Source organism: Brassica napus, chromosome C1, assembly GCF_020379485.1.
Source record: "Brassica napus cultivar Da-Ae chromosome C1, Da-Ae, whole genome shotgun sequence".
Lineage (NCBI taxonomy): Eukaryota > Viridiplantae > Streptophyta > Magnoliopsida > Brassicales > Brassicaceae > Brassica > Brassica napus.
Window position 1 is genome coordinate 34810981 of NC_063444.1, and position 14879 is coordinate 34825859.

The 14879-nt window shown below is 43.9% G+C and overlaps 1 protein-coding gene across 1 annotated transcript; it reads right to left on the bottom strand.

Annotated features, from left to right (window-relative positions):
• Window positions 1-6996: 6996 nt before the first annotated feature.
• On the bottom strand, window positions 6997-8598 carry LOC125579960. Its single transcript, XM_048743881.1, has 2 exons — window positions 8428-8598; window positions 6997-8385 (listed from the first exon to the last, which is right to left on the bottom strand). The coding sequence occupies exons 1-2, from the start codon at window positions 8596-8598 to the stop codon at window positions 6997-6999; spliced, it is 1560 nt and encodes a 519-aa protein (XP_048599838.1).
• Between the last annotated feature and the right edge of the window lie 6281 nt (window positions 8599-14879).

Below are 14879 nucleotides of genomic sequence, written 5' to 3' on the forward strand. Positions count from 1 at the left end.
AACACATATCTTGCGCAAAAACACTAAACGACGGCATCTGCCGCCAAGTTCGGTGCTGATCACATCGAACTCTTGAACGTCCTAAACAGACATAGTCATCTCACGAAGATGACTCTCGTACATCCGACACAAGGATAATAGCGCTATAAAAGAAACCCAAAATTTTGGTCCAGCACTTCTGGTTGGCTTAAAAATTGTCTCCGGAGAGATGCTCGATTCATATCTATCAAGTCATATCAGCTGAGAACCTATCGCGGACTTTAAATCGGTACGAATCAGGTTAAAATCGCAACAGATAAATCGATAGCCGGCTAGTCACCGCATATAATCTTAAAACCGAAAGTTAACCTAGGTCTTGCCCTAAACCCAGCGCACTGGTCTCTAACATCTCAAGGCATGATATCCAAAAGATACGAGATCCCAAAACCATGCCTCTATGTTTATATTCGACATCTTCAGATATCCCGCGAAGTCGATATCTCGCGGAAAAACTCTCGAAACAGATCTCGAACAAAACATTTCACATTGAAGAAGGATATGAAAGCTGATGAAAAATGCAACTCTATCATCTTGTCGTAAAAAGCCGCATAGCGGCAGGGATTCAAAGCCACATACGGCCAGTACCGAAACACGGAATAAGGCCATTTAAGGCCGAAACATCAAACATAAAAAAAATCTCCCGCAAGAGATCTAACCAAAGTCATCCTCAGAGCTCACGCTCCCTCTTCACCCGTCACTTCATTCAAGCCTGGAGCCGTATCACCTCCGCCTTCTCCGAGAACCAGATCTTTCCCCTCCGGGCCTTCTGAACACGTCAGAAGAAAGCACGTGGATTTCAGGTCAGCTAGGATGAGATCGAAATCTCCATCCACGACTGCCAAATCTCCCTTGCAGCCAGACAGTCGGGCCTCTTCGGTCTCTAAGGTCGGAGGAGTCTCGCTTTGGAACGACTGAACCACGGCCATCCCGCCCTCAATCGTCGCCAAGGCTAAATCCATGTTCCGGATGCATTCGAGAGAGCCCAGAAAGGCGGAAATCTTCGACAAGCGAGCTTGAAACTCAGAACGAAGAGCGTCCTTGGCCTCTTGAATACCGCGGCTCGCTAATTCTGCATCGCCCTCGATCTGATGCTGAAGACGACGCACCTCCGAAGATTTGGCTTTCCTGGCTTTCTTGTCTTTAAGCAATGAACTCGCCGTCTTCCCGAGGTCCCTCTCGAGCTCCCCAATCGCGACCTCAAGTTTCGACATTTTCACGGAGTGAGAATCCTTGACAGCCGTCAGCATGGCCTCGGTTTCAGACCATCTACCCTGCAGCTCCAACAACTCCCCGGCAAGACGACTGGTCTCAGAACCACACTCGCTGATCATCCCGTCGATCAACGACATGAACTGCGAAACGAGAAGAAAGTTAGGGATTCTTTGTCTTTTAGAGAAATATGTAGCAATCAAGAAAGTAAGTGAGCAACAAACCTTTCCGCGAAGCCCCGACGCTATGATCGAGTCTCCTTGTTGCGAAGATTCCCCGTCACCGCCCTTGGTAAACTTCCTCTTCCGGCCCTTAGACTGAGCAACCGGGACAACACTAGGAGCGCGCAGCGCTAGAACGATCTCCTTCCTGGCCGGAAGAGGAGGCATAGAGTCAGCAGCCCTCTCCTTATCTTCAACGAGAATCGGAGTCTTGGACGATCCAGCAGGTAAAGCCGAAGCATCCGGAATGACCGAGCCGGGGAGAGTTCCCGTATCCCGCGGAGTTACGCCCTCGGTCCCATGACCCAGAGCAACGGCCAGTGCAGAAGAGGACGGTAACTTGACGCCGACTCGAACCTGTTCTTTCTCGGCTTGGCGGCGAACTAATTTCTCTCGAAAGGAGAGATGGTCGGCAACGCAAGCCGGCGCTTCGACCAGAGAAGTCGGAATCGGCGCCGGAGAGGTGGCCTCGCCCATCTCCACGTCCGAACTTCGCTTGTCACCATGGGAAGAAGAAATGTTTAAAACAAGAGATTTGGAGCTAGAGAGGTTTTGGAGGTTTGAAGAAAGGAAGGTGTGGAGCAAATGAATGACAAGAGCTCACTACTTATAGAAGTATGGGCTCGGAATTTTTTTTTTTTTTAATAAACACATTCGCGGGAATTCTCTTCCGCGGAGTTTGAAGTAAACTTCGTTCAATACGCCTAGCTTTGCCAAAATCGTTAAACCGCCCGCTAGAGTCTCGACTCTAACAAGCTGGGGGGCTAACTGTTGGGGTCAAAAACGGTTACGACAAAGTTAACGTCCAAATCCCCAAAGAAGAAAAACGGAGGAAACGCGAGTCATCGGACAAGAGCTCGAAAAGGGGTCGTTACGCAGCGACCAAACACGTGCTCTGCTCGGTCGCTACGTAGCGACCGTGTTCGAGCCGAAACTCGGTTGCTACGTAGCGACCGAGCTCGAGCAGGAGCTCGGTCGCTCCGTAGCGACCGAGCGTTCATCCGCTCGATCGCTACGCAGCGACCGAGCTCTTCCGAAACGTCGATACGACATTAGTCCATGCATTCTCGTCTACCCTTCGATGCTATCTCCGGAAGACCGTAGCGAACCCATTTCACGTTCACCGCCATTCTAAGTTATCGATCAAACTTTACCGTAAAAAACCGCGGAAAGTTCAAAAGAAGCTATAATAAACGCTTCAAGTCGGAAGACGGCCCGAAGGGACCTAAGACACGGCTCGAGGCCCAACTTACGATTTCTTAACCAACAGCCCGTAAGCCGCGTGACGGTTTACGCTTGGTTCGCAAGGAAAGATAAATGTCAAGTTTCCGCGGATAAATACGAAATTTTGAAGATAATTACGAAGATCGGAAAAAATGTAATATCTCAATTTTTATGCTATGGCGGCTTAAGGGCAGAAGGGGAAAAGCGTAAACCGGCCTTGGAGCCAGTATATAAGGAGTCCTAGGCGAGAGGCATGGAGGAGGACTTTTCAGAGCAAACTTAGCACTTAGAGCGATTTTAGGCAATTTTCTGTTTTTGTTATTCGAGCTGCGACTCAATTAGGTTTTTACCGTCTTAGGGTTTTACAACTAGGAATCTCGCCGACAGCTCTCGTAGCCCAGGCACTTACCTTGTTGTAAACGCTCAAACGCAGATTCGGAATAAGAACTATCTTGCTCTCTTTTTTGATTTCTTATTTTATTACTGTTCTTGTTTCGTGTTCTGATTGCTTGACGTGTGGTATTAGCAGATATCCATGACCTCTGGAAAATTAGGGTTCTCCTACTTTCCTAATTTAAACGAAAATTGACAGTGCGAATTTCGGTTCCCACATATTTCTAAGCTCACATACCTGCGGCGGCGCTTCATGACTGTCATGGGTGTGAGTTTCCATAGGTTCAAAAACGACATGATCTATGCGTCCTGTTGATTGGGTCGGTGGAGGCTCAACGTTTGAAGGGACCGGACCCATAGATTTAGTATCCTTATCACCTGACGGACCACCATGTGAATCGACATCAACTGGAGCTGAGTCCTGCGAGGGTTGCAACCGTCATTTAGGACTTCTCACAACCATATAGAATAGTAAGACTGTTCATATGAAATAGAACCAACTTGGAAACAACACAAAATTAACGACAATGTCCACCATTCAAAGGAAGTGAGCTTACACTGAACTCCGTATGTGGGGCTGATGGTCGTAGAGGATCAGGAGAAAGCACTCGGTGTCCCTGAGTCCGCATTGACCCTATATCAGAGGGTAACTGAACATTATCTTCACCCGATTTAGAGACACCTGGAGAAGCGGTGGAGGCTAAATAGAGAGGAGCAGATGCGGTTCCCTGAGATTACCACATAATATAAAGTATCAATACAATACTATAATGGAGCTCAAGATGACTATTTAAATGGAATAGTAATGGTGAGTGGAAATTTGAAAGAAAAGGTTACAGTGACCTTGGCCTGGGGAACAAATGCGTCTCCAACGTCATGATCTGCACCGCGATAAGGAGAATACTATCTATACGAACTTCCTCCACTGATCGGTGGTTCCTCATCATTGTACCCCAGACCCTTTATTAACTTCTTGATGTTCTCAAACTCGGTTGTAACCGCTGTTTCCAATTGCCGAATACATGTTGTAGAAGACTGAAGATCAGTACGGAGGACTCCAACTTCTCTGCTGAAATGCCCCTTCAAACTGAGAACGTAACCTTCAAACATGGGCATAACCCTCTCCTCATACGCGTCTGCCGCCCTCCTAAGCAATGTTGGGACGTCTAGAGGGATGTTCTCACCCGGTTGTGGTTAATGCCCCTGTTGCCTGCTAGATTGCCCCCTCCGGTCTCTAGACTGCATACCACTGTCAACGCCCCCTTGTGGCACGTTACCCTTCTCCGCTGCGGAGGAAACATTGTCATCACTCGATTCTGAGGTTGGAGGAGGACACTTCTTCTGCTTTACATCATCAGCATTAACACCACCGGACTAGGTGTTGTGTTCAAATGGGTAATCATCCTCTATCAAAGAGACCATGTTGGCAACAGAAGCATCTGCCTTATCTCCCAAACCCTGATTTAGAAGGTCACCATCTACATCCGTATATACGAAGGACTGGACGTAAGCCTGCGAAGATACAAGTGAGGAGTGTGGGAACCAGAGTTCACACCGTCAAGATTTGTTAATCAGAAGAAAGCCAAGCTAACCTAGCCTTCCCTGAAGGTCCCGGTTATCTGCTGGGCCACGTACAACACAATCAATATGAAAGAATTGAAAGTAATAAATCGTAAAAGCGTGAACAACATGTAAGATCCTAGGCCACGAGAGCTGTCGGTACGTTCGCTAGTCTAGCCACCTAAGTTCTAACCTAGTCGAGTCGCAGCTCGGTAGTAAAAATGGAAAAATGCCTTAATTGCTCTAAGTATTAAGTTTGCTCTGAGAAAGCTCCCTCTTGCTCCTCGCCTTAAGCCCTCCTTATATACTCTCTCTAGGTCGGTTTGCACCTCTTCCTGGGCCGGATTCGTCGCGAGACGGGCTTTTCCAATTTTCGTCACCCTTCATGATTATCTTCGGAAACTTGACATTTATCTTTTCATGCGAATAAAAATAAGACCGTAATATCAGCCTTAGGCTCAATCCTGTTCTAAAATCGTAAGTGTGCCGTTTAGCCGCGGTTCAGGCCCCTTTTGGGACTTAGACGTTTTTTCGATTTTTCCTAAGAAACAGCCGTTGGTTTTTCCGAAAGGATTCCAATTCCCCGTATAGTTAAGGCAACCGGTGTTCAAGCTAACCATAGCCGTTTTATACGGCAGGCATGAATCCATTTCGACGACCAAGTTTTTATAACTTTTCCCGAAGTCTTTCTTTGATAATCCTAAGCGAGACGAGACATGGGTATTGCGTCTAAGGGCCCGAGGATTGTGTTACGGGAACTTAGACGAGGATGCACGGTTTCGGGACAGGAGCTCGGTCCTCGCCCATGGGCGAGATGACCTCAGTGCTGGTGGTCCTCCCCCATGGGCGAGGTGACCTCGGCGCGGGTCGTCCTCGCCCATGGGCGAGGTGACCTCGGCGCTGGTCGTCCTCGCCCATGGGAGAGTTTACCTCGGCGCGGGTCGTCCTCGCCCATGGGCGAGGTGACCTCGGTGCGTTTCGTGAGCTTTTTAGATGTGGACGATGAGACATGTTTTAAGATCTCGTATCAGTTTTGATATCATGCCTTGAGATGTTAATGGACCAGTAGGATTGGGTTTAGGGCAAGACCTAGGTTTACTTTCGGCTCTAAGGCTATGCGACGACTAATCAGCTTTCGTTTTGCCCGTTGGCGATTTCTACCTAATTCTTTCCGATTAAAGTCTACGACTGGGCGCCGGCTTATATGACTTGTGTGAGAAGAATCGAGCACTCTCCAGAGAACGTCTGGTGTGCTGACCAAAATTTTGGATTTTCTTGTATAGCGCGCTATGGTATCCTTGTCGGATGTAAGAGAACCTTTAGTTTTTATGAAAGGTTTGACTACGAGTTCTTTTTTGGAGAACATTTTGGACTTGTCCGTCGGGGCCAATCGACAGGCATTTTGTATTTTTAGAGTCACGGATGGGCTGTGTATTTGGATAATATGTTTCGAGAAATATTTGCGACGTCTCGCATTCTCGAAGATATGTCTTTTGCTGTGAGATGGCTACTATCTTCGTTTTTATAGAAGATGCATTTTTCCGGTCTTGCTTGACCATGAGTATGTGTGAGTTATGTAGGAATTAGTTTTCGTCCAAGGACTGCTTAGACGGTATGCCCTTATCTTGGGCGTTTTCTTAGGACAACCTTAGATTACTGTGACTTATTGTATGTGAATCGTAAGGTCGGAAGAAGGTAGAATTTATTGAAAATGTTTTGAAAATATCGAGTACATTCATGGATATTTCGGACTTTGTGGGAGTATACGAGTATACGTACCCACCCCCCCCCCCCCTTTTTAACGAGGGGGATAGCTGAACTTGTCGATATGACAAGCTGCCTACGTACCTCTTTCGAGGATCAAGCCATCTCGTAGTTCTGCTTGTTGCTGCGGGTGTTCCTACTCGCTGGATGGGATCGTTCCGGTTACTTCAGCCGTTGGGGCTTCAGTTGGATCGACGATCGTTTCAGGAGTCGCGCTGTCCGCTGGCAAGGCGATGGACATGGGGACTATGTCGCTGTCTGGAGTCGTTGCCTGGTCGGGTGATTCTGGATCACTTTTTATGGAGCTCTCGGGAGCGTTTTTAGCTTTCTTAGCCCGCTTCAGGTTGACCGCGGGGGTGTTCCGAGTTTGTCATAGTTTATGCTCGGCCAAGAAGCATAGCCTAGACTGTTTCTGTCATCCCCAGATTACCACTGTTCCGTTTGGAGTTGGGAACTTGATGCCAAGGTGGTAAGTCGACGGTACCGCTTTCAACGGCATTGATCCAAGGAGTTCCCATGATGACATTGTAGATGGTCGGGTTATCGACTACCGTGAAGTCAATGATTTTCGTCACCTCTTTAGCCATCACTGGGAGTTGATTGATCTGAGGGTCATTGACGTTGCACCTGAGAAACCGGTGAGAGGTATTGGTTCCAGGATGACTTCTCCGAGTTCGATGTTCATCCTCCGGAGGGTATCGCAGAATATGACGTTGACTGTGCTTCCCGTGTCGATAAGGATCCTTCCCACTTCTAGGTCTCGGATTACCAGATAGATAACCAATGGGTCGCAGTGAGGTTTGTCGATTCCGATGGTTTCCCGCTCTTCGAACACGATCGTATCGTTAGGGGCGTCGTCGGTTGGGGACCGAGCCAGCCAGCTTGAACTCGTCTCAGCCTTCCATCCATAAGCTTTGATCGACGAGATCGAATCGCGATAGAATTGCGATCCCCCGATGATCATGCTCACCCTTCTACGGTTGCTGTCATTTTCTCGGTCATCCTGCCACCTTCCGTGTTTCTCGCCCGACTGATTTTCGCGGGTGTCATTTTCGGGGGACTCTTTATCAGTTTTGGGAGGGCGATCGGAATCCAGGAGGAGGTCTTTTATGCATGTGACCTTCGAAATTTCGCCGGCGAGGAGCTTCGCAGCAAGCCTTGCACCGAGAACCTTGCAGTTCATAGTGGAATGACCTCTGGTCTTGTGGAACTCGCAGTAGGAATTATCCTTGAACTGGTTCCTGTTCCAGGTATTTCCGGAAGTCTTTCCCTGTTCGGAGTTGATAGCGTAATTATGCTCGCCCTGGAGATCTTCTCCCTCGTGGTGGGCATACCTGTCGTTGCGAGGGTTTTTCCTTCTCGCAGACGTCTTTTGCGGGTTGTACTTCTGGGAGAGGACTTTCATCTCATCTTCCATCTTGATGAAGTCTGTTGCCTTGCGAAGAGCGTCCTGGATTGTTCTCGTTTTTTCAAGGGATATCCATTGCCAGAGTTTCGACCTGTACCAGAGAGTTTTCCGCAAAGCGTCGACTACCACTTTGTCGCTGGTTCCAGTGACTCTTACCATTACCAGCTTGAACCTGTTCATGAATTCGCGGAGTGGTTCATCTTCTCTTTGAGATAGACTCCAAAGGTTGACGTCTGAGGTTTCCCTGTCTATGAACATGGAATACTGTTTGAGAAACTCCGAGGCGAGCTGACGGAAACTTCCGATGGAGTTTCGTTTCAGACGAGAAAACCATTCGAGCGCGGCTCCTTTGAGGTTTTCGACGACGAGGAGGCAATAGCTAACGTCTCGTTCGCGTTCCTTGAGTTTACACCTTCCCAACGCGATCTGGAAAGACTGCACATGCGCCTTCGGGTCGGTGGTGCCGTCGTAGACGGGAATTTTGATCTTCCCAGAATCTGAGATGTTAGTTTCCGTGATCCGGGCAGTGAACGGAGTTTTCCGCGCTTCCTCGAGAAGTCTGTCGATCTCGGGTGCAGCGCTTGTCGCGTGGTGAATCTACGACTTTACCGCCTTGACTTCTGCCGCAAGTTTTGCGATGTACTTGCGGAGATCATGGATCTCATCAAGATTTCTAGCAGCCTTGCGAGCTTGTCGGCGTTGGCTGCGGTGGATCCGAGCCTGATTCTCGGCCAGTTCTTCCTGCTCTACCCAATAGAGGTTTTCTTCTTCCTCTGTCATGGGCTTTTCGAACGACGCGTCCTGCCGAGCAGACTGGCTTCACGTTCTTCTCGGATGGACGTCGGAACCTCCGTCCGAGTGATCAGACTGGTCGCTTATGTCCAGATTGATCCGCTCGAAATCGCCTCCTTCGTTGCTCCCAGCGGAAGGTGGAAGGTTCTCTGCGGTCGGTTGTGCGCCTGGCGGGACTGTTTCGTCAGGGTTCTGACCTGAAGAATCCTTGTCTGCCCGTGTGGCCCGATCGCTCGGAGTCTCGAAATCGAGTCTTCTGCCGCTGCGGGCTCTTGTGGCTCCGCGCGGGTTTTTACTCTTGGCCTTCGCCGTTAAGGTTTCCACCTGTTTTGCGAGAGAGGCCACAAGCTTTCCTTGTTCGTCCAAATTTTTCTAAGCGGAGGCGAACATTTCTTTCATCTGGTCCAGTATCACGGCGTTCGTAGTGACCGTGGATACGTTTCCAGCTGGAGTTCTTTCAGCGTTGGCATTGACGGAAGTCCCGTCGTACGTTTGCTTGTCATTGTCAGCGTCGATTTTAATACTGAAAATGTGTGGTTGCGTGATAGATAGATCCGTACCCCCCCCCTCCTTCTAGCGCCAAACTGTGGGAACCGGAATTCACACCGTCGAGATTTGTTAATCGGAGGAAAGCCAAACTAACCTAGCCTTCCCTGAAAGTCCCGGTTATCTGTTGGGCCACGCACAACACAATCAATATGAAAGAGTCAAAAGTGATAAATCGTAAAAATGCGAAAAGAGAACAAAGAGGTCTTATTTCCGAATTCGCGTTTGAGCGTGAATCACAGGTAAGATCCTAGGCCACGAGAGCTGTCGGTACGTTCGCTAGTCTAGCCACCTAAGTTCTAACCTGGTCGAGTTGCAGCTCGATAGTAAAAACGGAAAAATGCTTAAATTGCTCTAAGTATTAAGTTTGCTCTGAGAAAGCTCCATCTTGCTCGTCGCCTTAAGCCCTCCTTATATACTCTCTCTAGGTCGGTTTGCACAATTTCCTGGGCCAGATTCGTCGCGAGATGGGCTTTTCCATTTTCGCCACCCTTCATGATTATCTTCGGAAACTTGACATTTATCTTTTCCTGCGAATAAAAAATTGACTGTCATATCAGCCTTAGGCTCAATCCTGTTCTAAAATCGTAAGTGGGCCGTTTAGCCGCGGTTCAGTCCCCTTTTGGGCCGTTTGGGACTTAGACATTTTTACGATTTTTCCTAAGAAACAGCCGTTGGTTTTTCCGAAAGGATTCCAATTCCCCGTATAGTTATGGCAACTGGTGTTCAAGCTAACCATGGCTGTTTTATACGGCAGGCAGAAATCCATTTCGACGACCAAGTTTTTATAACTTTTCCCGAAGTCTTTCTTTGATAATCCTAAGCGAGACGAGACATGGGTATTGTGTACAAGGGCCCAAGGATTGTGTTACGGGAACTTAGACGAGGATGCACGGTTTCGGGACTGGAGGTCGGTCCTCGCCCATGGGAGAGGTGACCTCGGTGTATGTGATATATAACGCTCTACTAACATCAATGATTGCGGTAAAAAGTGAGAGTAACAACCGCGAAATTTCCCTTCTAAAGCACTACTAATGCAATTCCAATTAACGGGACCACTAAATTCAATGCTATGATGACAAAGTAGAAGGTTGCAACCAAAGCTAATTTCCAAAGTAAAAGAGATAACGAGGTCGATGTAATTAACACACATAATCAGTCAAAATCAAAACAATCAGGCAATGTAACTCAAAATTGAAACTCGTTTACACAATAAACCCCAACCAATCTTAAAGAAGTTGCGAAGAAGAAGCGGAGAAGCCTTACTCGAAACGCTTCGATCCGACGCCGTTGGAATCGTGACTCGGCGAAAACCTAATTCCGGCTCCCACCAACTTGTCTTCAATGGAAAGAAGGGAGAATAATCAGAAATGAAGAAAGACAGCAGTGAATGCGCAACGAACGGATGCAATCTTTAATCGTAGATGAAGCTTTGAGTTGCAGAAGATAGAACTATTCACCGTAATCGAGAAAGAAGAAATGGTAAAATAATTATATTTGAGTGGGTGAAAATAGAGCGGCCACGAAGAAAAATGAACAGTTTCCATATTAATTTTGAATTTTTTTAATCAGACGGTTTCCCGGTTGGTTGAGAAGGACAATATGGCAATATTGTATATTGTGTACATGGTATATCAAAAAAAAAGGTTTTTAGATAGTGAGTGAATTATAATTTGGTTGATTGATGTAGGATGCAATTTCCCTTCTTTTTAATTGATTTTTTTTCCATCCAAATATATTAACTTACCTTGTTTATTGAAATCATTTATATTAATTAATTAGTTTTATACATTAATCAGTAAGTGTGCATACATACAACCCTCATGATATTAGTATATCTAAAAGGCCACCTGGGGTTTTCGATGGTTGATCCTCGGTGAAAGGGGACGGCAGTGACTTGTTACGTGGTGATTGCGCGCGGTGAGGAAGTGGTGGTAATGCTTGAAATGCTATACCCAATCAGTAAGTTTGCCATTTGGAAGTCGACAACGGGTCTTGAAAGGAGGTTACGGTAGCAACAGTAAGAGACGACCGGTTAGACATCATCATCTCCTCTTTCTCCCTTCCTAACTCCTCTCGTTAAGTACTATTCATGGTCTTCCGCTTTTCTCATGAAGGGTGTACAAATATTATATTATTATTTAAATTCAATATATTTTTCTTTTGCTTCCGATAAAATTATTTAAGATCCACCACCGAAAGGTGGTTCAGTGTAATGGAAATACAAAGAATTATTCTTGGATTCACCTTAGGATTTTGTTATTTTATATTCGATATTTAAAAAATATATATATATATATATTGTCAAATTATATTATATTTTAAAAATTAAAAAATAAAAAATAAAAAATAAAAAATAGTAGTAATCACAAAAAAAAAATATTTTTAACGTCGTCAGCAAAATACTAAACCATAAATCATAATCCCTAAACCCTAAATCCTAAACCTAAATCCTAAACCCTACACCATTGGGTAAACCCTAAACCCTTAGATAAATCATAAACTCTAAATCAAAATCACTACACTAAAACACTCAATGGTTTAGGGTTTAGGATTTAGGGTTTTAGTGTTTAGTATTTTTTATTTAGAGTTTATGATTTATCCAAGAGTTTAAGGTTTACCCAAGGGTTTAGGATTTAAGATTTAGAGTTTAGGGATTAGGATTTAGGGCTAAGTGTTTTGCTGACGACGTTAAAATTTTTTTTTTTAAATTCCTTTTTCTGTAACTACTATTTTTTTTTACTATTTTTTTTTAATTTTAAAAACATAATATAACTTGACAATATTTTGTTTCTTTTTTTAAAAGATATCGAATTTGAAATAATGAAATCTTATTGGTTGGTGAACCTAGAGGTTTACCCTAGGGGATGAACACAAGAATAACTCATATAGAAAATAAAACTTAAATTCATGTAAAATATGTAAAATAATTGATCATACACCACTACAAGAAAACAGCGACATACTGAGGGAAAAAATCGTCGGTATGTTATTCCGACGACATACCGACGAAAAAAGTCCTCGGAAATAACTCCTCGAAAATTCATTTTTCCTCGGAAATCCCTCGGAAATTTCCGAAGGAATTCCGAGGAAACAAATTTCCGAGGAAACTCCGAGGACCACCAGTTCGTCGGAAAGCTCATCGGAATATACCGAGGGAGAACTTCCTCGGGATATTTCGATGGACTTTCCGATGGTCCAATCCTCGGAAGTTCCGACGAAATGTTCCTCGGAATTTTCATCGGGAATTTCCGAGGAACGGAGCCCTCGGAAAATTCCGAGGAACGAGTCCCTCGGTATATTCCGAGGAATGAGTCCCTCGGTATATTCCGAGGAACATGTCCCTCGGTATATTCCGAGGGTTCATTTCCTCGAAATTTAAAAAAAAATAATTTTTTTTTAAAAAAATAAAATTTTTGAAATTTAAATTCGAAAATATAAAATTAAAATTAAAATTGAAAACATATCAGATAATATTCAAAGTTGTACAAATAAAAATAAAACATTCTGATTTTTCGAAAAAAAAACTACGGGTCTGGCACGTTCGGGAACACCTCGTTCAGGTACATCATCTGCACCATCTCCATCATTTGCTGGTTCAGCCTCCGCTGTGCCTCATAGCCTGCCTGTTGAGCCGCCATCTGGGTCTCCAACAAAGATATGCGATCATCCTTGTCCTTCAACTGAGTCGTAAGTACTTCTGGATCAACAAAGGGCGGTGGTGCAGAAGAAGGAGGAACCGACCGGGTGCGACGACCCAAACCGACCAAACGTCCCTTCTTCTTTGGAACCGACTGAAATAGAAAATAGCCAAATTTAAATCAAGAAATAAATGAATTGAACTTTAAAAAAAAGAACTTACGAATTCAACGATTTCGTTGATTCGAAACCGGGACAAGTTGGTCGAAGCCGTCGAATCGTCATCCTCGGTTTGAAGCTGAGACACTTCGTCTTGCACCTGAGTTTGGATCAGGGTGACCACTTCCCTCACAAGACCGTCATCAATCTGGCCGGTCTTCTTGTTGGTATACGCCCTCTTCATTAGGGCGAGATTATCAACCGGCTCGCTATCATTTTCTTCCGCCTTGAAAAAAACATAAATTAAAGAAACATTAGAAATTAGAAGAAATGCACAAAAAATAAAATTTCAAAACTTAAATAATTGAAGAAAAAGCGACTGAACTTACCATGCGATCTCCCAGAGAGGCAATAGAATGAGCACCCAAGTTATGTTTGAAGACGCCCTTCCCTTTACGGTCGCTCCTGCGGTTGGTGGAGTTGGTGGAAGAAGTTTCTTTTGTCTCTTCCTTATCCCAATGCGCACACAACTCCGTCTAGACCGTGTTGTTTATCGACTTTGGGACCTTTTAATAATAAAAAAAAGAAAATAGTTTAATAAATAAAGAAATAGTTTAATAAATTAAAAAATTGTTTAATAAATTAAAAACAACCTTGTTGATTTTCCACTTTTTCTTCCACTCGTGGATCTGCTTCCCATAGTTGTCCATAACTTTATGGACGAAGTGGTGATAGATAAAGAGTGTCTCATCGGAATTCCAGTTGAATTCTTGCTGAAAAAAAACACAATTAGTAGAAAATTTATATTAAAGATTAAAAATATAATTAAAAAATTAGAATACTTACCGCAAACTGACGAAACCACAGATGCTGCTTGTCGGTAGGGAAGTCAGTGAAAGTCGGATGTCCCTTGTCGAGGGCCGAGTACATCATACGGTTGATCCATGCGCTGATCCCGTTCCCGGATCGGTTGAACCTAATAAAAAGAACAAACACTTAATAATGAATCAAATTTTAAAGAAAAAAAATATGTTTAATTACCATGTTTGACCCCGTCCATGTGGATACGGAGTGAGATAGGGAAGATGGTCACGACCGGGCTGTCGAACCAACTCCGCAACACTCATCACTCCCGGAGGACCCGGAGGAGCAGGAGCGGGTGAAGCAGCGGGAGCGAGAGGAGCAGGAGCGGGTGCAGCAGAGGGAGATGTATGGTAGGAGCTGTGGGGCGAAGGAGAATCCTGAAAATGGCTGGAATCCCGAGACTGGCTCCCCGTACCACCACCACCACGACGCTGTCGAGGCCGGGTCTGATCATCATTAGACCTGTAAATTAAAAAAAAAATTTAATAAATATAGAAATATATAAATTAATTTTTTTTTTTTAAAAACAAATCCCAAATAATAGTTTTTAATCACAAAAAAAGTTTTATAGATATTAAAAATGTTTACTAAATATATAAAAATAGTTCTAATAAACAAAAAATAGTTTTAATAAATAAAAAATAGTTTAATAATTACAAAAAATAGTTTTAATAATATTTAAAATGTTTAATAAATATAGAAATTTATATAATATATATATATATATATATATTCTTTTTTAGTTAAATCCCAAATAAGAGTTTTTAATCATAAAAAAAGTTTTATAGATATTAAAAATGTTTAATAAATATATAAAAATAGTTCTAATAAACAAAAAAATAGTTTTAATAAATAAAAAGTAGTTTAATAATTACAAAAAATAGTTTTAATAATATTAAAAATGTTTAATAAATATAGAAATTTATATTATATATATATATATTTTTTTTTTTTAAATCCCAAATAATAGTTTTTAATCACAAAAAAAGTTTTATAGATATTAAAAATGTTTTGTAAAATCCAAAAAATCAAATTTATATACAAAAAACGTTTTGTAAAAT

Bases quoted from the DNA above. Each gene is read 5' to 3' on its own strand.
- LOC125579960 (XM_048743881.1), bottom strand. From the start codon at position 8,598: ATGACAGAGGAAGAAGAAAACCTCTATTGGGTAGAGCAGGAAGAACTG. The intron at 8,386-8,427 runs GTAAAGTCGTAG...GCTGCACCCGAG, and splicing joins TTGCGGCAGAAGTCAAGGCG to ATCGACAGACTTCTCGAGGA.